General features: G+C 40.4%; 1 protein-coding gene across 2 annotated transcripts in view; it reads left to right on the top strand.

Moving 5' to 3' along the window:
* Positions 1 to 24,593, top strand: part of RAB40B (RAB40B, member RAS oncogene family) — a 144,742-nt gene extending 120,149 nt beyond the window's left edge. For both annotated transcript variants that reach the window (XM_088468631.1, XM_088468632.1), the window contains exons 4-7: positions 6,097 to 6,157; positions 15,438 to 15,515; positions 18,043 to 18,265; positions 21,794 to 24,593. In XM_088468631.1, the coding sequence (XP_088324757.1) occupies positions 6,097 to 6,157; positions 15,438 to 15,515; positions 18,043 to 18,265; positions 21,794 to 22,065 (634 nt within the window). In that variant the 3' untranslated portion in view covers positions 22,066 to 24,593. The remainder of the gene's footprint in view (positions 1 to 6,096; positions 6,158 to 15,437; positions 15,516 to 18,042; positions 18,266 to 21,793) is intronic.
* The last annotated feature ends 3,373 nt before the right edge of the window (positions 24,594 to 27,966 follow it).

The following is a 27,966-nucleotide window of genomic DNA, read 5'->3' as shown; positions in this document are numbered from 1 at the left end:
TCCAAATGTAAATTCCAGTAATCCTATTGCTGTCAACCTGGCAGCGAAGGGGTTGAAGTTATTAATTGTAACCAATAGCTTATGCTTGAAGAGAAAAAAAAACTGTATTGAATAACCTAGTGTCTATAATTACACTGGTTAGGGTGTAATTACCGAGCCTGCAGTAGCTTCTATATCACGTGCTCCGCACACGCATAAAATTGCTGATAAAGTGCTGGTGTAAATTGCTGCTCTGGAAGAAGGTGAAATCAGTGCTGGAAATAAGAATTTGTTTTTACGAACCTCAATCTGAAAGACATAAGCAGCCAGTTTAGTATAATTTTCAAGTCACTGATGATTATATTCCCTCACATGCTTTTACTATGTCATGGGGACCAGCGATTCCTTTACAAATACAATGGAATAAATAATTTTTACATAATATACACATCAAAGGTCCAAATATAATGCATATAAAGTTGTCACATTCACACTTTATACAGGTAATGTATCCCAGCCCCACATCATATGGTACACTTTTACTGTCATTCCTCATAAAAGCACAACATTTAAGGGCTCATAGTGCAGAAAATGTGCCTGAAATTAAGATGCTGTGTGTGATGCGTACAGCTCTGCACCAGCTTAAACAAAACTGTCTGTCTGTGTTACTTTGGACAGTGTAAAATATAAGTACATCCAGGAAAAAATACTAATTAAAAGCACTTATTTGTTTAATTTAAATACAAATATCCATTGTCTTTCTGTTTAAAAAAAATCAAACCTGAATCTCTCTTCCTGCCACAGACTGAATGCAAATGTAGCAATCAAGTAATGTGAATAGACCACAGCAGTCCCACTGATAAATGTATATAATGCAGAACTTGGATCAAGATACACTAAGCCAATTAGAAGCGGCTTCCAATTGTCAACATCATAACACACTCTCTACACAAATTAAAGCAGCTATTTATAGTAGTGACCTTTTGTCACTGGTATATGTACCATCATGTAATCTGTAAAATTAATGATCTGTCTGTTTGCAACACTGAATTTCTTCATGGGAGTGCCCCTTTTTCAATGCAGAACCTCATTGTGGTATCTCCTGCTATTCATACCTATTATCATTAAAATAAATCTGAAAGGAGCAGATATGTTGCATTGAGACACCAGATGCTGCAGTTTAATTGGGGCCTGTTCCAGAGATGGATACTATAGCTACAGCCAATGCGTCTTTGCATGCAGCAGCTGCGATAAAATATGCAAAAGTCGTAAGAGCGTCTTATGTAAAAAGACGCCCACTGCCAGCTTCTGTGATCCGCTGCTGCGTCCAAAGACACAGTATCGGAACATCTGCACTCAGGATGTTCAGTGATTTCATACTGCCTGTGCCAGGGGTCGCAGACCTTGGCCTTGGCACACCTATAAAATGGGGCTGACACGTCCCCATTTTGTAGAACGTTCCCCGTCGCTGTCCCTGCCCAGCCCCCATACGGCTGCAGACTATCATTCACCTGATGTCTGCAGCTGCACTGCATGCGCAGTTAAACATCAAAGATGAAAATAAATCATTGGGCTTGCGTACATCTGTAAATTAGGCCCTGGATCAGGTATGTCCCACCAAGTAACAGCCTGGCGCTAATAAACTACAATTGAATAATAGACCACAGCTGCAAACATCTATGGGTCTGTGTAAACCCAATAAAAGATAACCTGCTGATGATCCCAAACAAAGATAATAGACGGATGGTGTTACGCTAATTGGATTTGTAATTACAAATAAATACTTAACGTGACAGACATGAATTCAAGACACCAAATAAATCTACCATGAATTTAATAAATACACAATAAGCATATCAGTAATGGTATACAAAAGACATATATCAATCACCTTAATATTGTAAAAGTCTGTACAGACTATCATATATTACCATGGAACCTCTTGATTCCTAATAGAAACCTGCATAACTGACAGGTTTACTAAAGAAAACATAAAAATATAAAAAAATTGTATATTGCATGTAAACTGTGACCAATCTTAATCTGACAGTTCTCACCCGATCAAAGTCCACATATGAGAGTCCTAATAACCCCTTTGATTTTACCTCCGGGTTTTGACAAGGGGTAGCGCTGGAATGTTTTCAAAAGGTGTAAACAATACAATGTTATTTAGGAAACACGGACTGGAGACTAAATGACCTACTACCATAAATGGATATAAATATAATTGTAACTGTTCTTATCACTGTTATATATGTGACTAAACAGAAAATATATATATAATTTTATAATTTATTATGAGATCATATGGCTCAGTTTGGACATTGTAACAAGGTATCCATAATTGTGTTCAAAATAATTTAGTATGCACTTATGTTATTTGTGTGTCTAAAACTGTAATAAAGGGATGCTGCTAACAAACAATACCGCTGAAGCCGGCTACACTTGATCATCTGCAGTTTGGTCTAATTTTGTAATAATACCGACTCCGGCACAAGCCAGTTAGGAATTTCATGTGCGGGAACGATTTATCAGTCAGGCAGTTTGAATCTATATGAGATTCATGCTTGATATAAGTAGATTCTAATTATATGATATAAGTTTTAATTATTATCTGTTAAATTGTCCCAAGCCAATCTACATTTACTGGAGTAGTGTATGTATGCAGGATAATCTGTTAATGACTACTGCCCTATTGATTACATGTGTATCATAAGTGATGAACGCTAGATACATAAATGATACATATATGCTAAAGAGCAACATATTATACCAATTACAAAGAACAGCTGGAGATGCTGTTTGTTAGCAGCATCCCTTTATTACAGTAAGAACAGTAACAATTATATTGATATCCATTTATGGTAGTAGGTCATTTAGTCTCCAGACACCTAATAATATTGACTATTAAGGACACATTAAAATATAGCACAAGATATACAATAATATACAGAAGACAATTTTATTAGAGGTGGTATCAATTTATTAATGTTCATTTTTATAAAGATGTTTTTAATGTACAATAATAAAAATAAAACAATATAAATATATTTTGCTGTTTTCAATTTTAGGGATTCAATTAAATAAAAGTTAAGTTTTATTAAACCTACATTCAAGGATATACAGTCAGGTGCATAAATATTGGGACATTGACAGAATTTTCATATTTTGGCCTCTATTCACCACCACAATGGCTTTGAAATGAAACAAACAAGATGTGCTTTAACTGCAGACTTTCAGATTTAATTTGAGGGTAATTACATCCAAATCAGGTGAACGGTGTAGGAATTACAACGGTTTCTATATGTGCCTCCCACTTTTTAAGGGGCCAAAAGTAATGGGACAAACTAAACAATCCTAAATCTAACTTTCACTTTTTAATACTTTGTTGCAAATCCTTGTAAGGCAACTACAGCCTGAAGTCTGGAACGCATAGACATCACCAGACGCTGGGTTTCATCCCTGGTGATGCTCTGCCAGGCCTCTACTGCAATTTTCTTCAGTTCCTGCTTCTTCTTGGGGCATTTTCCCTTCAGTTTTGTCTTCATCAAGTGAAATGCATGCTCAATCAGATTCAGGTCAGGGGATTGACTTGGCCATTGCATAACATTCCACTTTTTAGCCTTAAAAAACTCTTTGGTTGCTTTTGCAGTATGCTTCGGGTCATTGTCCATCTGCACTGTGAAGCGCCATCCAATGAGTTCTGAAGCATTTGACTGAATATGAGCATATAATATTGCCCGAAACACTTCAGAATTAATTCTGCTACTTTAGTCAGCAGTGACATCATCAATAAATACAAGGGAACCAGTTCCATTGGCAGCCATACATGCCCGCGCCATGACACTACCACCACCATGCTTCACTGATGAGGTGGTATGTTTTGAATCATGAGCAGTTCCTTTCCTTCTTCATACTCTTCCCTTCCCATCACTCTGGTACAAGTTGACCTTTGTCTCATCTGTCCATAGGATGTTGTTCCAGAACTGTAATGGCTTTTTTAGATGTTGTTTGGCAAACTCTAATCTGGTCTTCTTGTTTTTGTGGCTCACCAATGGTTTACATCTTGTGGTAAACCCTCTATATTTACTCTTGTGAAGTCTTCTCTTGATTGTTGACTTTGACACATATACACATACCTCCTGGAGAGTGTTCTTGATTTGGCCAACTGTTGTGAAGGGGTTTTTCTTCACCAGGGAAATATTTCTTCTGTCATCCACCACAGTTGTTTTCTGTGGTCTTCCAGGTCTTTTGGTGTTGCTGATCTCTCCGGTGCATTCTTTCTTTTTAAGAATGTTACAAACAGTTGATTTGGCCACACCTAATGTTTTTGCTATCTCTCTGATGGGTTTGTTTTGATTTTTCAGCCTAATGATGGCTTGCTTCACTGATAGTGACAGCTCTTTGGATCTCATATTGAGAGTCTGCAGTTAAAGCACATCTTGTTTGTTTTATTTCAAGCCATTGTGGTGGTGAATAAGCCCAAAATTTGAAAATTCTGTCAATGTCCCAATATTTATGCACCTGACTGTAGTTACATCCAATTACCTATATTTCATAATAGTGATAATTTTCATCTCAAGTCATCCCTAGGACCTATAGGTATTTTTACCCTTATTCCTTGATTCCTTCAGTAAGTGGTAGTCACAAAATAATACACTAATAAGACATCAAGATATATACACATATATATATTTTTCTTCTGTGTGTGCATCTTTATAGGAATTATTTTCTTCTTCTTTGTTTTTGGTGATCCTCCTAAGTCAGAAATTCATAGGATTCATTTGGAATAAGGGATGACCATCAGTGAGTTAACTATCGATGGTATCATTGGTGGTTACCCTCAATAGTACACGATAAAACCATCGGTGGGGGAACCATCGATGGTCTTCACCCACCGATGGTCATCCCTGCTCTTACACACTGGCCAGCGGACTAATTAGAGTTGGGACTGGGCTTTGCATGTCGAGGGGTCAAGCTAAGATCTGTGACGTGGTGCCAAGGACAAAACAAAAACAAAACATTGTTTTGTTTTGTACCATGGTTGGTGGAGAACCATTGAGTCTCCACCATTGATGGCAAAACCATCGGCGTTTAACCATCAATGATGAGGGCACACTTGTAGTTGAATAATGACATATTAAAAAATAACTTTTAATATATATGTTATATGCAGTTGGTCTGTTAGTCGGCATCCATCCTCTCCTTATATTACCATCTGATGGGTTATTGGCAGATCATTTCAGTAAACATACCAAAATTGGTAATTGTGCAGTACTTGTGTTCATGCCAGTGTATTCAACGCCACCTGTTCTACTATGGTACACGGCAAGAATAGATGGTTGATAAGGATAAAGTAGATCTTTTTTATAGAGAGAATATACAGAGAAAAGCTTTTAAATAAAAAAACACAGCACCCAAAACTGCACTGCTGATGGCACATACACACTGCTGCTTGTTAAAGGCCATAAATTAGTCTAGAGAGCTGGGCCTAATTCAGAGCTGCACGCAGAGGGTCTGTGACTGCGATTCGAGACGCACATACACAGATCTGCGAGCTTTTAGAGTCGCACGCAACTGAGCTGCAGCTCCACTTGCAGTTAAATTGCTTTTAACTGGACGGCAAAGGAGACTTTGCACATTCACATAGAGATGCAATTGTGGGCTATTCAGAAGTGAGCATATGCAGAGATCTGTCTGATTTCAGACAGATCATTTGCACCAAGGACAGGGCTAGGACAAATGCATGGTGATAACAGCAACATTTACAAACGGATGGATGGGGCACAGATGTAGCAGAACTGTGTATGACTCTGAATCAACCATGTCAGGATCTTGGCTCCGACTTTCTCTACATAGTGACTGTAGACTTGCTAACTGCATTCCATTACACTAATGTATAACAAAGTGATGTCACAGTTTCTGGTGAACTTGTAGACTGCACTCTAAAATATAGTGGTTGATGTCACACAGTGTCCGTTGTGTACAGGCAACAGCGACTGAATCAGTTGTGTTTGCTTCTTTGCCTATTTAGGTCCTGAAGAATAAACACAGGCATATTTTTACAAAGATTGTTGTGTGTTGATTATAATTTCGTTCTCTTCTTCTTTCTTCTAGGGACACATCAGGACAAGGAAGATTTTGCACTATTTTTCGTTCATATTCCAGGGGAGCTCAGGTAAGTCAGAGGCAGAAACTGGTTTACGTGTCAGTGGGGAAGTATTCCGAAAGTACAAAAATGCGTCCTGTCAGCACATGTCATTTTAGGTCGATGTGCACCAATTTGTCAGCAGAAGGTTGTACGCGCTAAGATGCCGCATTTACGGCTTGGGAGCGAATTCAATTAGCCCCATTAATTTCACTGGGGTGAAAAATGGTGGTAGCCTCAGGCTTTAACGCCTGAGGCTCTTTAATTCCAGCCCCTTTTTTACCTGAGCCCATTTTTGACGCCGGTTAAATAAACGTGTTAACAGACGTAAACACACAGAATCTGTGATAAGTTCTCTGAACTATGCCTTGCCAGGGTCGCAGCACCCGTTAACACGCTCTTTAACAGGGATTTCTTTTTGTCTCTGATTAGACCTGAAAAGATCCCCGTTAAGTGCAGCCTGCGTGCTGCCTTCGGGGCTAATTGAATAGCCCTGAGGGATCAATTAACCCTTGGTAAATTGAATTCCACCCAAAGTCTGCATTTTCCTCTTGTATAGGTCCTGAGAGAATTCAGGTTCTCCCTCATATTTTGTCCAGAAGTGATATTTCAATTTGCAGGATGAGATCTAATGAGTGGAGAGCATGGATTTAGTAGGGTGTTCTGGTCAGAGCATTTATCTTTCTGCACAAGACCCTTTTTGGTATATTTTTTTGGGTTGCCAGGAATCACAGCTCGGCTTATACTTTTAATTTGATGGCTTTTATATCATCTCAATAAATTTGGTGCAGGTAAGTGTATGTATATGTGCACAGTAACCAATGATGATGCTAACATACATTGACAATTTTCATCATGCTCACTTACATGTACAACCAGAACCCAGCAAAAGGTGGTGCAATCTATTCTCCTGAGCTTTTTACAAAAATGTCACATACCTATGATTGTGCAAGGCGGTCAAATATGCATTATGTATTTATGTACTTTTGTGACAGACTATTAATCCTCTCAGAATGTGCCTTGCAGCTGTTTATACTTACTTTACTAATGACTGACATTTTGCATCTCAACTTGGCACAATTGGTTAAATGCATTTGTTTATGCACGTGCTTAGTACAGTGACTATTACAAGTATTTGAGAAAAACTTTAGAAGGGGTTTTTATTTGACATTAAAGTTTATTTTGTTGTAATTAGTGGTGAAATATTCCAGAATAAATGTAATTTTATGATTTAAATAAATGGCAAAAATGTATATATGTTTGATTTATCATAGATTTTATAAAGGCCAAATCAAGACATAAGACATTTGGTAAAATGTGCATGAGTGTGTAGATATTATAATGTATCATAAACCATGATAAAGAATGAAAGTTTTGGTTCTATGTACTGATAGCATGCATAGTCGATTTATAAAGTGTAGGATAACAAGGCGTAAAATTGTTAAAGAGAGAAAGTGTAAGACTGGAGAAGGAGACAATATGAGATGATGGGGAAGGGATAGAATAGGAGGGGATTGGGAAGGGGTGAATGAGAGGGTGGGCAAGGGGAGAATGAGAGGGTGGTGAAGGAGTCAATATGAGTGGATGGTAAAGGGGAGATTATCCCCTTCCTCATCCTCTCGTATTCTAATCTTCCTCAGCCAATCATATTTTCCTCTTCCCCATCCTCTAATTCTCCCCTCCTCCATCCTCTCATTCTCCCTTTCCTAATCCTGTCATATTCTCCCCTTCCCCTCATATTTTCCCCTTCCCCTCATTTTCTCCCCTTCCCTAACTTCTCATTATAATTCTCCCCATGGTCTCATTCTGCCTTTCCCAATCCTGTCATATTCTTCTTCCCCATCCCCTCATATTATCCCTGCCCATTCTCTTTCTCCCCTTCCCCATCCTCTCATTCTCCCCTTCCCTTCATATTCTAAACTTCCCCATCTTCACATTCTACCTTTCCCAATTCTGTTATATTCTCCCCATCCCCTCATATTCTTCCTTCATCTTCTCCCCTTCCCCTCATCTTCTCCCCTTCCCTATCTTCTCATTATACCTTTCCCCATCTTCTCATTCTTCCTTCTCAATCCTGTCATATTCTCCCCTTCCCCATCCCCTCATATTCTCCCCTTCCCCATCCTCTCAATCTACCTTTCCCAATCCTGTCATATTCTCCACTTTCCTATCCCCTCATATTCTCCCTACCCATTCTCTTTCTCCCCTTCCTCATCCTCTCATATTCTAACCTTCCCCATTCCCTTATATTCTCCCCTTCTGTCTCTAGTATTGATCGTGCTGGATTTGGTGAGATGTGTAGAGTGTTGGCAAAATAGACTAATTGGATAACATTCAGAATCCTGGAGATTGACCTTGGTTCTCATTTCCTGAGGAGTGTACATTTTATTGAGGTTATATAAATGTATTCTGTAGAGTGCTTTATCAATTCACTTGCAGAATATAGTTGGTTTAAATTTTTAATGTTTTGAAGAGAGTACAGTAGTTTACCCATTGTATTTTTTAGCATGACTCAGAATATATACCTACAGACAGCCTGGTCCATAAGTGCAGGGCAATGTATTTGGGTCAGCTTATGAAGTGTTAAGAGTCAACCTAAGCTAAATAACTTTTAGCAATACCTTTTAGGCCAGTGATTCCCAACCACGGTCCTCAAGGCACACTAACAGTCCTGGTTTTAGTGATATTCATGCTTAAGCACAGATAGTTAAATCAAAATAACTGAGGTACTAATTAAGTCACCTGTGCCCAGCAATGGCTAACCTTAAAACCTGGACTGTTAGTGTGCCTTGAGGACCGTGGTTGGGAACCCCTGTTTTAGGCAGTCTAGAATGTAATGTGTGACTAAGGCCTCCATAATTGGCCAAATAGACTTCTGAATAATGGCACTTATGGCAGCCAATTATTCTATCCTGCCCAGGTGGTTGCTGCATGACTATGGCCTTGGCTGATGCAGAATATCTACCTGCGGACAACCTGTTTCAGCTTTGTTAGGACTCCTCTGACCAGGAGAACTTTGTAATGCTTGCAGATATTACCAAACAATAGTATCTGAATACAACACCTTAGATATACACAACCATGACCATATTATTGCCAAACTTGCATGTAGCTCTCTGTTAGCATGCTAATCATTGCCACTAATCATTGCCACAGCTAAGTTATTATTATTATTATTATTATCATGTATTTATATGGTGCCACAAATGTTCCGCAGCACCTTACAAAGTACATAAACAAGTTGTAGACAAGCGACTTACAGAACAATACACTACAGGACCAGGACATGGGTAATATATATTGCTACATTAGTGACCATAACACCCAGATAAGCAACAGAACATAAGCAACCAAGTGTTAGGTGCCCTAGTGGTGAGTAAGAAGTAGATGAAACTAAAGCAGGGAGAAGCACAAGAGGGTAAAGGGCCCTGCTCGTAAGAGTTTACATTCTAAAAGGGAGTGGAAGACAAACAGGGGTGACACATATGTTGTCCCTTTATAGTTTTCCAAGTATTCTTTGATTGTCCCTTTAAAATGTAAATATCTCTAACCAATTAGCAAGTGGGTGACTCCGACTTGGCAACAATATTTTAATAACAGGTCTGGTATTAAGAGGATTATTTTGGTATACTGATTAGTTTAGTCCAATGGTTGTTTGGGGAGGTAATAGGACCATTCCCTCAACTGCCTGTACTATGCTGATAAGCTCTGGACAGGAGACACATGACCATGATTTATAGACCCTGTACAGGCAGTTTCCTTTCTCCATTCCAACTAAATAGAGGAATTTGGCATGGAAAATTAGCAAGACTGACTCACTAATGCAATATATATTTCTGCAGCGTAAATCTCTAGCACAAAAAAAAAAACAATAAATCCATATTGTTAATGCTCATAGAGGACACCATAAGAACATTAGCCTAAAAGCTGCTTATTTGGAAAGCATTATCGTTTCTGTATGAATATTTGGGAGTTCTTCTATAAAAAAATGGTGTAGAGAAAAATGGAGTACAGAAGTAGTAAAACCGTTCTGTTTCGTATTAACTCTATCAAAGTAGTGGAAATATAATGTGTAAATTAGGTTAGGGTCATACATTATGTAATACTAGCACCATATCTATAAAGTAACTTTAAAAAAAGAAAAACCTGTAAGCATTTTAATAAATACTGTAGACCAATGTGACTTTATTCCGTTTTTTTTTTTCTTAGCAGTTTTCTGTGAGTTGGTATTTTTAAGTTTAACGCACTTGTATAAAAGAGGTCACTTCACAGTATCTTCTTTTTTTTTTTATAACTTGTTCTTGTTGGTTTGCAATATTTAAACAGGGTTTGTAATAGTAAAAAGGGGGGGCATACAAGGAGGGAAAATACATAATCTTACAGAAAAGCCTCAAATTCACATACATTCGACCAAATGGATGCAAAACTTTCAGTATACTTAGGGTTGGAGATAATTGCGGCCCTGCCAAATACTCATGAGCAACTAACAACATGGATTGGGCTAATGCGATATTACTCATGTTCTAGTGTGTATAACAATTCAGGGGCGTGAAGGACCTGCCATCTGTGATGTATTCATGCTAACTAAACCACTTTCAAAGGGGGAGATGTACTAAGCTCTGGAAAGTGGTTGGTATTTAATCACTCGACTCCTAACTGTCATGTTACAAGCTGTGTTTGAAACATGATAGTTAGGAGTTGATTGATAAAATGGAGAGTGATAAACTACCAAACACTATGCAGAGCTTAGTGCAGTGAGCAGAGCAGAAGAATGTGCCTAATAGGGGCACCACAATGTTTCCTTTTGGAATCTACCCTGGACCTTTACAATAACCATGGACAGAGAAGGGTCCGGGTTTGTGAGCCCAGAACTGATTAGTTATTTTGCTCTCGTTCAGGAGAGACAAATTACAGGAATGTTTGTGTATTGGCATATGCTATTATGAGCAGAGAACTGTACATTGCAACTACAGAAGCCGAAGAAGAAAAGTTATATTTTAAGCTCTGATTTATTGTGATGAAATTGTGATAGATCTATAATGGGCCCCTACTAACAGTTATATAAGTTGTCCTTAAACACCTCTATAAACATGGTATAGCAAAGTACATGGCCTAGTACATCTGCTTGCAAAGCTCCCCACAAAAGTACAGGCAAAAAGGAGGGACCACTGCTAGTGCATAAATGGCACAGAGAGGTCACACAGGTATGGCTAGTATACAGTCAGGTGCATAAATATTGGGACATTGACAGATATTTTCATATTTTGGCCTCTGTTCACCACCACAATGGCTTTGAAATGAAACAAACAAGATGTGATTTAACTGCAGACTTTCAGATTTAATTTGAGGGTAATTACATCCAAATCAGGTGAACGGTGTAAGAATTACAACGGTTTCTATATGTGCCTCCCACTTTTTAAGGGGCGTAAAGTAATGGGACTATGAACTCAAAAGCTATTTCATGGACAGGTGTGGGCTATTCCCTCGTTATTTCATTATCAATTAAGCAGGTAAAAGGTCTGGAGTTGATTCTAGGTGTGACATTTGCTTTTGGAATCAGTTGCTGTCAACTCTCAATATGAGATCCAAAGAGCTGTCTCTATCAGTGAAGCAAGCCATCATTAGGCTGAAAAATCAAAACAAACCCATCAGAGAGATAGCAAAAACATTAGGTGTGGCCAAATCAACTGTTTGGAACATTCTTAAAAAGAAAGAACGCATCGGAGAGCTCAGAAACACCCGGAAGACCACGGAAAACAACTGTGGTGGATGACAGGAGAATTATTTCCCTGGTGAAGAAAAACCCCTTCACAACAGTTGGCCGAATCAAGAACACTCTCCAGGAGGTAGGTGTATATGTGTCAAAGTCAACAATCAAGAGAAGACTTCACAAGAGTGAATATAGAGGTTTCAGCACAAGATGTAAACCATTGGTGAGCCACAAAAACAGGAAGACCAGATTAGAATTTGCCAAACAACATCTAAAAAAGCCATTACAGTTCTGGAACAACATCCTATGGACAGATGAGACAAAGATCAACTTGTACCAGAGTGATGGGAAGAGAAGAGTATGAAGACGGAAAGGAACTGCTCATGATCCAAAACATACCACCTCATCAGTGAAGCATGGTTTTGGTAGTGTCATGGCGTGGGCATGTATGGCTGCCAATGGAACTGGTTCCCTTGTATTTATTGATGATGTGACTGCTGAATAAAGTAGCAGAATTAATTCTGAAGTGTTTCGGGCAATATTATATACTCCTATTCAGTCAAATGCTTCAGAACTCATTGAACGGCGCTTCACAGTGCAGATGGACAATGACCCGAAGCATACTGCAAAAGCAACCAAAGAGTTTTTTAAGGCTAAAAGGTGGAATGTTATGCAATGGCCAAGTCAATCCCCTGACCTGAATCCGATTGAGCATGCATTTCACTTGATGAAGACAAAACTGAAGGGAAAATGCCCCAAGAACAAGCAGGAACTGAAGACATTTGCAGTAGAGGCCTGGCAGAGCATCACCAGGGATGAAACCCAGTGTCTGGTGATGTCTATGCGTTCCAGACTTCAGGCTGTAATTGCCTGCCAAGGATTTACAACAAAGTATTACAAAGTGAAAGTTAGATTTAGGATTTTTTAGTTTGTCCCATTACTTTTGGCCCCTTAAAAGTGGGAGGCACATATGGAAACCGTTGTAATTCCTACACCGTTCACCTGATTTGGATGTAATTGCCCTCAAATTAAATCTGAAAGTTTTCAGTTAAAGCACATCTTGTTTGTTTCATTTCAAAGTGTGGTGGTGAATAGAGGCCAAAATATGACAATTCTGTCAATGTCCCAATATTTATGCACCTGATTGTATATACTACCCTGTGTAATGCACAGAGAGGTCACACAGGTATGGCTAGTATATATACTACCCTGTGTAATGCACAATTAGGCACAGAGAGGTCACACAGAGGTATGGCTAGCATATATACTACCCTATGTAATGCACAATTAGACACAGAGATCACACAGAGGTATGGCTAGCATATATACTACCCTATGTAATGCACAATTAGACACAGAGATCACACAGAGGTATGGCTAGCATATATACTACCCTGTGTAATGCACAATTAGGCACAGCATATATACTACCCTTTGTAATGCACAATTAGGCACAGCATATATACTACCCTGTGTAATGCACAATTTGGCACAGAGAGGTCACACAGAAGTCTGGCTAGTATATATACTACCCTGTGTAATGCAAAATTAGGCACAGAAAGATGTTGAGGTTAGTGCTTGTTTAAATAACTTGTAATATACAGTATTATCCACTGATCGTTCCTGTTAAATGCCATATATTTACATGTACCTGAGTGGAATTATTTGTGCTATTTGGTATTATACATGGTGGATATTTGTACTGTTTACTGTAAACAGTGATTGTTTTTGGTATATATTTTTGTATAGTATATAAAGTAGCTGGACATTCCTGCTTGTCATCAGATTCGTGTTGATAAATATACTTTCAGTTAAACCTCAAGCTGCGTAATTTCACAGAAAGATAAAGCCTGCCAAGAACGTGACCGTCTATGAGAATCCCAGTGACGCACCACACTCACTTTCAGGCTAGTATAAGAGAGACTGGGCTCTTAGTCAACACTGCTGTGAGGAAATGTTACACAATCCTTACAGTCTGTTATTACAGAGACATGTTTATGGGCTCGGCTCATTGTATGTGACCCAAGACTCTCCGGCCAGCCGTGCACTCTGCATATTTCTGTGGTTTGCGGATTGCGAAACTCTTGTATTTAATTGTTAACATCTTTAGTTGTAGCAATACTGATTACTGAACTGTTGTGTTCAGTACATGCTACAGAGCAGTGCCATTATTTACAGGCAAATAGGACATAAAATACACAATGATCTATTATGACTGTGGCAGAAGTAAGTGTTTCCCACAGAGGGACATTTCTGTCCATGATGTGCTTTCCTATGTTCTCCAGTGTAACAATAGGGGGTCCATCCAGTCCTATTCAACAGGGCTGAAGTGAAGCTCTTTATTCAGCTCTACTGGACAAGACTGGTATTGCGTTCTTCTGCACTGTAAGCTAATGACGACGTATCTACTGTATATTATTATTATTATCCTTTATATGGTGCTACAAAGGATCCGCAGCGCCTTACAAAGTACATAAACAAATGAGCACACAAGAAAAATCGTTATTAACCATACAAAACGATATGGAACAAGGACATGGTTTATAAACAGCGCTGCATAACACTTAGATAAGCAGCAGGGCGTCAGCAACCAAGTGTTAGGTGCCGTTTGGGGAGTTAAGAGTAAATGATAGTATAAGTAGGGGAACGAGAAGCACATGAGGGAAAAGGGCCCTGCTCGTGATAGCTTACATTCTACATAGATTTTGTAAATGTTAAAAGTCTATACATGCATTAGGGTAATGTCTGTATGCATGTTGTATGCAATGACCTCACTGTGTAATCACTAGTGTACAAAGTGCGGTCTTGCGTCACCTATAAGATTGTGAGAATTTTGACTCAAGTGGCAGACGTTTTGGGTCAGCATACGCTGTTCACATCTCGAACCTGGCACTTGGCACAAACCTGCAGTACCATCCAGTACCTCTATTACTGGAGTCATCATCTTATATGGGCACATACGGACCAGTCATTAGGTACAAATGTAGCCATGCTCATCGTTGCCGCGGTGCGTAAGCATCGCAACATTCGCAGCCGCCGTTCACTCCATAGAAGTCTGGTTGTGCCATCCATGCTGCGATGCGTACAACATGCATACTGACTGGGATGAGCGTGGCTACATCTGTACAGGCAGTCACTATATGAGCAATACAAAATCCTATTTCTAATGTACACCTGTGAGGACAAGTTATTGGTCTGTGCCTCACTGTGTACTCCATCCTATATAATCCCTGTCAGAGGAACGCAGTGACTGGTACCAGGTATAGATGTAGAGGATTGTGTTAATTTGTAGCAATGTATTAAGCCCCCAGACCTTGGTGTCCCACCAACAATGTAGTAATACTGCTGTGTGACAAGCTATATAGCAAGGCTTTAGGAAATGTAGTAACTTGGCAGCAATCTCCCATTTTGTTCTCCAGTGATGTGGTTGCTCTTTATTGGTTTGTTTTGGCGTCAGCAGCAGGCACTTATCCTCTTACACATTAAACAGATGTTAAACCATCTGTAACCTACGGAGACTGTACAATTAGAAAAGAATGAGACATACTTGATTAACTTGAGAGATTTTCTTCAATTAAGTAATTTGTCTTGTTCCCACAGGGTGTGATTCTTGTCTATGATATCGCCAACCGCTGGTCTTTTGATGGCATTGATCGGTGGATAAAGGAGATCGATGAGGTATGATATTTTATTTGTATTTTTATTATAGTGACTTGTATCTTGAGGATCTGTGGCTACCATAACTTTTACCAACCTATCGACCAATAAAGGAAGTCTATACAGCACCAAGATCAGACTTACCAGACAAGTAAGTATTGTAGCATTTTCAATGTGGTCAGTATAGGCACGGGTCCTTTTACAGGTATTTATTTACAGTTATTTATATAGCGTACACATATTCCCACCCGTATTCCCGTCACATTGATAAAGTGCTCATGCTGTACGTAAGAATAATGGGTTTCAATAAGGTTATTAAGAAAAGCTCTACTCCCTAGAAAGCAGAATTTGCCTCAAACTTGCTCATTAATCCAGTTACACATTTATCACACAGGTCTGCATCTGAGACATCACACAAAGAACCCCCAGATTTAAAATGTCACCTATTCTACATATGTTTTTTATGCACATTTGTTAATGAAATTGTTCCGAATAAGAATTAAATATCTATTATTACTATTTACATATTTTGGTCATTTAAAAAAGTCAAAAAAATAAATAAAATATATATATATATATATATATATATATATATATATATATATATATATAAATCCACACAGGCGGCACTCTGTCTCAATGACTGCAACACAGTAAATGTGAAAAAAATCACCGACGTTTCAGAGCTTTTATTGCCCCTTCATCAAGGTAAAACATTAGTCAAGCAAATAACAGATCTTATGTACTCACATATCCCCACGTGAGGTCTGTGCTGTGCAGCGTCCGTGGCCGGGTCACCTGCTCATGACGTCACCTCACACCAGCACCTGCCATCAGTCCTAGGACAGTGGAGCCGCCCCCAGCCTGCATCTCCGTCACCCCACCGGTTCTAATTAGCATAGAATTGCATGACAGATACATACACAATACATCGCCCAAACAATTTACAAAAGACAAAACCTTGAAAATTGTTAGCTAAATCACTAACAACAAGTGAATCCACAAATCAGATATCATAGACACAAGTATAATACACTCATCTCATCACATTTCCCTACACAGGGACATCATAAGAAAAATTACACAGATCTTCATAAATAAATTAAATAACTACCTAAAAATGGTTATTAACAATAGATCATCAGTTAATCCCATCTTAATGCTATCAAGAATAAGTTTAAAAAAGACATATACATTAAAACTGACGGTTTAGAAAGAACATGTAAACTACACACCGTTGCTGTCACAGTTTTTACTGTTGACTACATGGAAAATAGATCACTGGTGTCATACCTTAATAGGGACAACACAAAAGGAACACTAGAGAAAGCAATGTAGTCCTAGATTTTCCTTCAGGCCATGCGGTGCTAATGCATCTAATCTAAAGATCCATTGTGACTCACATTGTAATAATGTGTGAGATCTATCACCCCCACGTGGAGATTTTGGTATCATGTACCGTAGATATGTAAGATTGTGGCCATTGGTTAAAAAATGTCAAGCCACCAGTTGGTCACTGCCACCAGAGGAAATCGCGGCCCGAATGGCCGACCGGTGCAACGCCATTCTCTCTCTTAATGTTCTATTAGTCTTGCCGATATATATAAGTCCACAGGGACATGTAATAACATACACAATGTTTCCTGTGTTGTAGTCATTGAGACATATATATATATATATATATATATATATATATTTAATTTATTTAGCAATAGCATGAAAACCACTGACAGGTGAAGTGAATAACACTGATTATTGTGTTACAATCAGAGCCGTACCTAAACTTTTTGGTGCCCTGTGCCAGAAAGAGCATTGGCGCCCCCCTCATTTTTCAAAGGGACATAATGCACCCAAAAAAAGGTCATGGCTTCATGGGTAAGGGCCAGGGAAGAGATAGGGGAGGCCAGGAGATGCTGGGGATGAAATAAGAGGAAACTACAAGCAAGAATGATAATAAACAGAAATTTGATTGGCCCAAACACCGCCCCCTGACCTGTGGTGCCCTGTGCGATGGCACCTGCCGCACTACCCTAGCTACGACCCTAGTTACAATGGTACCTGCTGTGAAGGGTTAGGATATATAAGACTATAAGTGAACACTCACTTCCTGACATTCATTTGTTGGAAACAGGAAAAATGGGTAAGTGTAAGCGACTCTGGCCAGAGCCAAATTGTAATGGCTAGATGACTGGGTCAGAGCATCTTCAAACCGCAGGTTTTGTGGGGTGTTCCTGGTATGTAGTGGTTAAAAAAAGTGGTCCAAGGAAGGACAACCAGTGAACCGGAGACAGGGTAATTGGCTCCCAAGGCTCATTGATACACGTGGGGAGTGAAGGCTAGCCTGTCTGGTCCAATCCTACAGGAGAGCTACTGTAGTACAAATTGCCAAAAGCCGTTATGATATTTTGTGGGTAAAATGGTTTAACAAAAAAAGTCTACTTTTTTTTTTTTTTTTTTTAAAGCCATGTTTTTCTGACTCTTTTTACATTTTCTTGCATTTTGTGTATTTCTGCTTTGTGCTTTTATTCATTCTAATAATCCTTCCCAGCATGCACCAGGGGTACCCAAGATTCTAGTGGGGAACCGGCTACACTTGGCATTCAAGAGGCAGGTGTCCACAGAACAAGCTCAGTGCTACGCCGAGCGCCTTGGAATGACTTTCTTTGAAGTCAGCCCTCTGTGTAACTTCAATATCACAGAGTCCTTCACTGAGCTGGCACGGATAGTGTTAATGCGTCACGGGATGGACCGTCTCTGGAAGCCGAACAAAGGTGCGTTCCAACTCACTCGTGCTCATGTAAAATCCATTCAAAATGCTTGTCACTCTATAGGCAATGAGAGTGTATATTCTTGCATGTAAGAATTGGCTTTTGCTTTACATTTTAAAATCAACAAAAAAACAGTTTTCTTAGCCAAAGGTGGGAACACACTTTTTAAAACACATATTTTATTGCAGGGGGTGGGGGAGTAACATTTTCTTCATTCTAGGATGATAGAGTGCACAAATTGCCTACACAGACCGGAGGCAGCCATTTTATGATTTTAACCCATTCCAATTGCAGCCTTATTGGTTCTTACTGGAGGGTCATCTTTTAATGTTTCTTCTTCTCCTACTGTGATGTGTTTTTCTATAATGCAGATGACTTTGTTCTGTTTTACCTGGTGAGCAATTGTCTGATTACTGACTATATATGGTTATGAACATCAGGGAATGATAACTGCAGCTCTGCTCTGCCACCTTTAGGTCATATTCTATAATAGCATCACTCTATAAATACATACATTATTCTATTTCCCTGGTGAGAAAAAAAATACTCGCATGTTTTGGGATGGGTTGGGTACGGGATGCTGGCGCTAGGGATCCCGGCGGTCACAATCCCAATGCCGGCATCCCGACAGTGTTAGGATACCGACACTTGTCGGGTAAGTATCCTAACCCTGCCACCGATACTCCCTCCCCGCACCCTAAACCTAACTCTCCCCCCTTAGTGCCTAAACCTAACTCTTCCCCCTTAGTGCCTAAATCTAACTCTTCCCCCTTAGTGCCTAAATCTAACTCTCCCCCCTTAGTGCCTAAGCCTAACTCTCCCCCCCCTTAGTGCCTAACCCTAAGCCCCCCCAGTGCCTAAACCTAACTCTCCCCCCTTTAGTGCCTAAACCTGACTCTCCCCCCTTTAGTGCCTAAACCTGACTCTCCCCCCTTAGTGCCTAAAACTAACTCTCCCCCCTTAGTGCCTAAACCTGACTCTCCCCCCTTAGTGCCTAAAACTAACTCTCCCCCCTTAGTGCCTAAATCTAACTCTCCCCCCTTAGTGCCTAAACCTAACTCTCCCCCCCTTAGTGCCTAACCCTAAGCCCCCCCCAGTGCCTAAACCTAACTCTCCCTCCTTAGTGCCTAACCCCTTAGCCTAACCCTCCCCCTGATCTCACTACTTACTGTCTGGTTGCCGGCACCGGGATTCTGACTGGTGTCAGGATTTTACCGGCAACATTCTGAGCGCCGGTATTTCAACTACCTCCAGTTTAGGATCACCAGCTGCCTGGACAGAGAAATCTGTTGATGCCTTTAAAATCCTGTCTACACCTATTGATGAGAATACCAGAAGTGCTTCTCAAAGATCAAATAAGGACAGGTGAAATAACAGGGATGTTCCGTTTTTAAATTTGGTTCTATAAAATCGCACATTAAGTGGATGATTGCACGTTACTGACTGCAGTGATTACAGAAGTTTCATAAACTATCACAATATAGACTGTAAGGAATCGGTTATATGAGCTCTGACACCTTCTGGCCAATTTGTAGAAAATCACAAGAACAAATACACTGATATACAAGGATCACACACAAGTTACATTTGTATATGTGGGACACATCATCACTATTTTTCATAAAATAACATGTTCTTGTATACTTACATTTTGCTGCTTCATTTTTGTTGTTTTTAATTTATTTTTATCAATCTCCATCCTCTCTTTTCTGGAAACAGTCCTCCCATAGGCACGTTAGAGAGAGGAGACGGCTTTAGTGAGTAGTTTAGGAAAGTAAAAATACTGTAAAGCTGGCCCCTTTCGTTGCTATAGGGAGAGGTTATAAATTAAAATTTTAATAGGGGGTACTAGTTATTTTATGATTAACGAACAACAATTCTATATATTTTTCCTGATTGTTAAATGCAATTCACTAGGTACCTCTACAGAGTTTGTCAGCGGTGTATATCCCAGGTTTATAGACATTATTCACCTTTGTTCTATCTTCCTGCTTGAGAAAAGGGAGATTATTAATATTTTATAATGTAATTACCCTAACATGGGGAAGGGAGCTGTCTGTAATATTGACACTGAAACTGTTGATCGATCACAGCTCTATTTCATGAAAGGATTATATATAGTTGTTGCCATGATATTGGTGAGAATGACAGCTTAATAAAATAGTGAGAGCTTCCACCTGTGCTTCCTTGTACTGATGACTTCATATATGAAATTTCTATATTCTCTCTACATACTGAAAAACCATAGAAGGAGAAGAGAACATATATTGTGTGCACCACATGGTAAAATAAACCTACACTGTAGATATAAATATATGACCTCACCTGTATGGCTTTTCATGAGTTTACTTGTGTATTCTAATCTAACCGAAGAGCCGCAAATAATTAGCCATGACAACATAGTGCTTACCGTGTTTCCAGACCAGATAGATCAAATGAAAAATAAGAAGTATTATTTCATGTGTCTCTATTCCACTGCTTCACTTTATTAGAAATAAATCGCTCATGATTGTATCATTGCCTATCCCAAGCGGCACTTGTTATCCCTTTTCTGATTTGAAGTGATTTTATTTTTTATTCTCGTTTATATATTAAATGATGCCAGACAGTGTCTGTGGTGCCATCTAGGCAAAATACAGTAGAACGCACAAAGAAAACAATATGTTAAAAGAGACAGTACATGTAAACAAAGCAACCATTGAGATCTCTATTCAGCTGAATGACGGGTAGTAATAGCAGTCATGACTCAGTGCCCTGGTAGAGTAGACTGACAAGATCAGGGTTGCTGATTGATTGGGGGCACAATGGAAACATGGAAAGTGGATGGCCCTGCTCGTAAGAGCTTATAGTCAGAGGGAATAAGGCTAAACTGGAAAGTGAACTGGAAAGAGATAAGGACGTAGGACAGAGGGCTGATAGGTCTTGATAAACAGGTGCAGTTTCAGAGCACGTTTGAAGGACTTCGGGCTGGTAGAAGTGAGTTCCAGAGGAGGGGAGCAGCAAGGGAAAAGTCTAGGATGCAGGAGTGGGAAGGGGTAATAAGCACGGAGGAAAGGCGACAGTCCGAGGAAGAGCGTTGAGGGTGAGTGGGAGTGTGGGATAAGATGCTGTCTGACATGTAGGAAGGGAAAGAGTGGTTAAAATGATGGTGAGCAGCTTAGACTGGAATGAAGGGGTGCAAATGAAGGAGCTGAAAAAGAGGAGAGGTTGAGTCAGATCCACAAGATAGAAAGATGAAATAAGGAGCAGCACTGAGGATACGAGAAACGGGATAGAGGAAGACCAAAGAGTAAAAGGCTGCAGTAAACAAGGCGGGAAATTAAAACAACATGAATAAGAGATTTGGATGACAACAAAACACATGATACTGCTGTTAATACAGGAATGTATACATATATTCACATGGCAGGTGACTTGTAATATCCTTCTAATTTAAAGATGTGAGCACCTAATTTGGTAAAACATGTGAAATAAGTTTATTTACAGTAATCCTATTAATTTTAACATGATCTTGTCTGGATCCTTTGACAGTACTGAGCCTGCAAGACCTCTGCTGCCGTGCCATCGTATCCTGCACCCCTGTACACCTGGTGGACAAACTTCCCCTCCCAGTTGCCTTACGAAGCCATCTAAAGTCCTTCTCTATGGCCAATGGACTGAACGCAAGGATGATGCACGGCCGATCTTACTCGCTCACTGCCAACAACTTAAACAAGAGACACAGCCTCAAAAAAGCCAAGATTATCCGTCCACCACAAAGCCCCCCCAAAAACTGTACCAGGAACAGCTGCAAGATCACCTAGACCAGGCCATGAAGAATGCATTTGCTAAAATTTGCTCAGAGTTGCAGGGCACTGTATACACCACCAGGGGTAGCTAAACTTGCCATGGAAGAGAAGACTCAACATATAAGATAACATTCCTTACATCATGTGCGATATAGGGAAATATAAGGAGAATTCAGTATCCTAAGAATAATGCTGCTTTTGAAGTGTATTTAGGAAGTTTTCCTACAGAGATCAGATAGACCATGTAAAATATTGCTGTGCAGGTATTGCGATGTTAAAATGCATGGCCCTATTTTATGACTCTCTATTTTATTGTTTGTGTGCTTACACCGGGACTATTTTTCACCATTCTGAGCTTATCATTTTGTCAGTATTTGGCAATCCAGTTTACTGTGTGATTTGTGCTCCCTTTTATTGAAGGTAATTGAACTTCAGAGTAATTTTGTTAGTAGCAAACAGAACGTTTTGTAACGTGTAATGCGGTATGCACACTGATCAGCACCAAGAGGTATTAGAACTTCAGCTTGTACCCTCCTCTGCCACATCAAAGGCTATAGAGATGTACTTAAAATGCACTCATCACTTGTCAGGTCTGTGTGTGAGGAAAGAATCTTTGATAATGATTTTTTTGTTTTTATAATTATTGTTATTTAATAAATTTTTGAGCATAATCAGTGGATATATATATATATATATATATATATAAAATATTATATATATATATATATATATATATATATACATATATAATGTATGCTTCTATTTCTGTAAACCTAAATATTTTGTACCATATGTAATAACAGATGCTGAGTTTTAAAGAGTCCCAAATGCCAAAGATGTGTTTGGAGTGTGAGACTGTTTATTTGCATTGGTGACTGGAATGTGATTTGAAGAAATGTTTTATAAAGAGAGAGAACACTATTTAAGGAAAAAAATAAATGTTTTAATAGCCATATTTCTGTCTGCTCAGTATTTCCCTGTGTTATATAATATCTTGAGTTTGTTTAGTGCAGATTTACAATATCTTAAGTGTCTGTCTTTTTCTCCTGATTAAATTAAGGTTATTCTTGTTGCTTCAGACAAAGGCTATTGTTAGTTACCTGCAAAGAGATGTAGTTATTTTGTGGTTTGAATCAAAGCCTATTAAAAACTACTGACGTCACTGAGACATAAAGGACAAAGGGCCTGATTCAGAGACGGACGCAAAGGTGATTACGCACGCAATCGAGCAATCGTTTTCCATCGCGCATGCGTATAAGCCGCACTGTGCATGCGCAGTGATCACACTGCGATCACGGACGCACATAAGAATCCATCACAGAGTGAGTGACAGGTTGTCAGCATTTGGGGGTGGTGACGGGGGAGTAGTTGGAGAAACGCAGGCGTGTCTGTCCATTTAAACGCCGTTCCATGGGCGTGCATAAATTAGCCACACGAGTGCATATGCAGCTCTGCGTGTCTGAAGAGCTCCCAAGGCTGTGGCAGGTCAGACCTGCTACAAGGCCAAGATGGCCGCCGATGTGCTGCGATGGTACTGATATTTATGCAGGTATGCGTCGTCGTATGCACGTAAGAAGACAGCATTGGGCATCTTTATGTTCGGGTGATGTTTGCAGACATTACTATATTTTCGCAGCTGCGTGCATTCTCTGAATCAGGCCCAAAGTACCTCCACGCCACTGGGAAGTCAGTGTGTCACGACCAGGGTATCCCGGCATAGGGGACGATGGGTATTACCTGTGAGGGTGCTGTGGCGTGGTCCTTCCGGCGGAGGGGCTGGTGTCTGGCGGTGGGCATTGGCTGTGCGAAGTGTTCCGTGGGCACTGTGTCATTCTGGCCGGGGTAGGTCTGGTGGTGTTTCCATTCCACTCTGGTATGGGCACCTCCATCTTGCCTCTGGTCATGTGACTTAGCTGCTCCAGTCCTGGCGTGTCACATGCTCTCTCTGACCTATCACGATTCTGCACTGGGTACTTAAGGGAGTTCAGAGCTTCCCATAGTTGCCAGTGGAACGTGTTTCACAGCGTATGCTGTGAGAGAGTTCCTGTGCTCCAGTAAACCTGTCTGTTTGAGTGCTCACCTGTGCTCCTGCTGGATCCCAGCTTCCAAGTAGCCTGCACCACTCTGCCTGCTCCCAGTCTCCTGCTGGAACCATCCTGCACCTTCTACTTACCCTTTCCTTGCCAAAGGACTTTTGTGTACAATTAACCCTGAACCTACACTGCCTCCATTACCTAGCTCTCTGATTCTCCACTGAGCCATCTCAGTTCAATTCATCAGCTGCTGCTAATCCAATTACTCTATACCTCTCTGGATTTCATCTCACCAGTATCAATCAGTAACTGTTTTCCTATCTGCAGCTTTGCAGTAACCCTTTTGGATTACAAAGACTTTTTATTAGTTCTGCCACTAACCGGACATTGTTTATTATTACTTCACTACAGTTTCTAATCATCACCATATTCTTAATATTCTGGACTTTATTTTATCTGTGTACATGTCTGCAAGTTCACCCATTAAAAAAACCCACTTTTCAATTTAAATCTGTTCAGGTGTCTGCTCCTATTACCACTCCACAACAAACCAGATCCACAGGTCCACAACAAACCCAGATCCTAACACAGTGGTTTTAAGTAAATTTTATAGACTGCCTTGTCATAAGCATTGGTTGCACCCAGAAAGTGGTCTAACTTGATTGTGTGTACGTGACAGGTACAATGCGACCAGATGCGTAGTGAGGGCAGAGCCTGTTGGAGACGCTAGCCGGGCTGCACATTAGTAATGCCCCCCTCCATTCTCCCACTGCTGTTAACCACTTGCCTGGGATGCAAACACATGGAGATGGGCTTTCTCTGCTCTGCTCCTTTGCCACCTATTAATGCTCCCGGCAGGCCTGGACTCCCTGCTGTGTATGAGGAAATCCTTTCCCCTTCTGAGAGGGGCCCGACTGTCATGTCAGCAGTTTGTGACCACCGACATCACATGTGGTTTCTGCGCCCCAGAAATGAGGGGCAAATAGAGGGATCTGTAATGAATGAGGGGGAGGAGGTGTGGCCTAGGGAGCTATAGTCACTGGGGTGGGGGAGGAGTTATACTACTGGGTATTACCAGAATATGCCATAGGGGTGGGGAGATAATATCTGGGGGTAGCCACAATGCTCGGCACTCCCAATGAATAAGAAGCAGCTTCGCCCGGTGCCCTTCCTAAAAAGTAAATGTACAGCCCGATGTTCACAGCAGTAAAGAAGGATACGCTCACTCCAATTTAGATGTCAACGTTTCATATAACTAACTCTTATTATATATATGTGTGTGTTTGTGTGTGTTCCAGATTTCTGACATTTCTACTCGTAGCCCCTCAATCAGAAATGACCGAAAAGTTACCCCTTTCAGCACTCAAAGTGGACTATTTCGCTTGCGCGACAGAGTCCCGTCATTTTGACTGGCTGCTAACTAGTAAAAAGTATAACTCCTCAGATCTATGATAAATCATCCTATTCATGTCAAGTGGATAAGGGCCTACTAGTAAAATGGAATAATATAAAGATGTATTATATAAAGCATGCTAAGCCTAAATTATCATAAAGACCACACAGAGTGAGAACATCCAAATGTTGTATCCAATGTGCCTTACATTGCAATAATAGTTTGGCACGGTCCCTGCCTTGCTGTAATGGTGGAATATGGTCTCTTATCCCATACCTAAGATATGAAAGCTTGTGACTGGCTATAAAATGACGTGCTACTGGTTGTTTGCTAGAGACCGTATTAAACGCTCCATGTATGGCCAAGAGATGCAGGGACATACGCTCAGTTTTTAAAATATAAGACAACCCACAAGAGCACATAATTTGGTTTATTACATTATTACTATTGATTGATACGAGACATCTGGCCCATATATGGGTTACAAAATGTGCTACCAGTTATAAGATACGACAAGTTGTACAGGAGCACTTGAAATAACCATTTCTACTAACCAAAAAATGTTTGGACACAATATTGCCACACCCGATATATATGCTTGAACTAAAATATCACGTAGATTATGACCCCTAGAATAATATGGTAAGAGATGTAAGGGCCTGGTTCAAGGTGTCGCAATGCTTATGTTTTTGATTTTTCTACTGCATGCTGGGGAAGTATCTCCAAATATCCTCAGACAACAGAACAGTTATAGTCTTCATAAATCACCAGGGAGGTACCAAAAGCAGAGCAATGATGTTGGAAGTATCAAAACTGATGTGCTTGGCGAAAAAACACCTACATTTACTTTCACTATTCCATGTTGCAGGTGAAGAGAATTCGGTTGTAGTTTACCCAAACTGGAGGCAACAAAACAAAATGCAAAGTTACCAAGTTTCTTCTCTGGGCACAAAGTTACAGGGACAGATGCAGGGCTGGCCCGAGCCGAAGTTTTGTGGTAATATAGATTTTGGCACCCCATAGTGGAATGAACAATATTATACACATGTAAGGCAAGGCCTAGGTGGTTTTTTATAAAATTATGAAGAAACTATAGTTTCTACATAATTTTATGTATCACCACTATGTACTAACAGCCTAATACAGGAGAATTCACAGAAATCTCTTGCAATGGGCTATCAATGCAGGTCGCATGATGGATTTACCGCTAGGCAACCCAGGCATCCGCCTAGGGCCCGGTGGATCCCAGGGGCCCGCGGCACCCAGGAATCCGGCCCTGAATAAGGCAGGCATCTTTCATCACAGACTGAGGCTCCACGGTGCTTAGCGCAGTAATAACACGAATACCGCACTGGGCGGCTAGGCTCTGTTAGCCTTTGCAAAATATCTCCCAGCAGAGCACCGCGCAATGTCATGACGTCACGCGGACCCGCCCCACACTCCCGCACTGTCTCAGTAACTCTGCAGTCTGCACTACAGTCAAGCAGCAGGCAGCCTGACACCAGCCTCAGCTCTACGTTTGCCCAGCCCCAGCACACGAGAGGGAGGAACGGAGGGAGACTGTGCTGTGTGAGGCCAGGTTAGGGATAGAGATTTTCTCATTATAATGGACCATATTTAAGAAAGGAGTGTGTGTATGTATGTGTATATATATATATATATATATATAAATAAAATGTGCATGTAGTATTGTTTGAGGCACCGGGGCCCTGAACCGGTATCTTGCCTAGGGCCCCATGAGGTCTAAATCCGGCTCCGCCTCTATGTACCAAAGTTTGGCCCAAATAGTTTAGGTCATCCTCAGATGGTGTAAACCGCTTTTTGCTTATGGAGAAATTTTCTCAGGAGAGGTATTTTATGATCCCTCTCCGCAGTCTCCGGCAGGCTCCGGAAGCTAATGTTGTGTGCATGCGCAGTGTCAGATTCCCCGGAGATGTCTTTCACTAATGTCAAAGACTCCTGCAATTTACAGGGCATGTAACTTGCAAGGTCAGCAGTTATCGCTATTGCTATGTCTGTGAGTTAACTATAGTACATACCGGAGTTATTTTAAAATATCCCTCATGATTCGGACTGTTAATAAGTGCTATGATTATTAATACATCCTCTTAAAATACCAGAATTAAGTGATTATAATAACAAATACAGATTTTGGCATACAAGTATGCAACAACCAACAGTACATACAGTAAACAAAGCTGAGACCTGTCTTACCAGCACTTTCCGCCTTGACTACTTTCTGCAGCTGGTGTTCTAATTCCGTTGGTGCTTGTCTCAATTTTGGAAAGTTTCGGACCTAACTGGAAAGCATTTAAAGTGTCAGTCCATTCCATATCACACTGACCCCCTCCCAGCACACTGACCTCCATCCCAGCTCACTCATTGCCCCCCCCCACAGCACACTGAGCACCTCACAGCATACACAGTGACCCAGTTACTGCCCATCTCACAGCACTCACTGACCCTCCTCACAGCACTACAAACTGCGCA

Source organism: Taudactylus pleione, unplaced genomic scaffold, assembly GCF_031769625.1.
Source record: "Taudactylus pleione unplaced genomic scaffold, aTauple2 ptg000012l, whole genome shotgun sequence".
NCBI lineage: Eukaryota > Metazoa > Chordata > Amphibia > Anura > Myobatrachidae > Taudactylus > Taudactylus pleione.
Note: the sequence above shows the minus strand (reverse complement) of the source record. Positions and strands in the feature narration are given on the sequence as shown.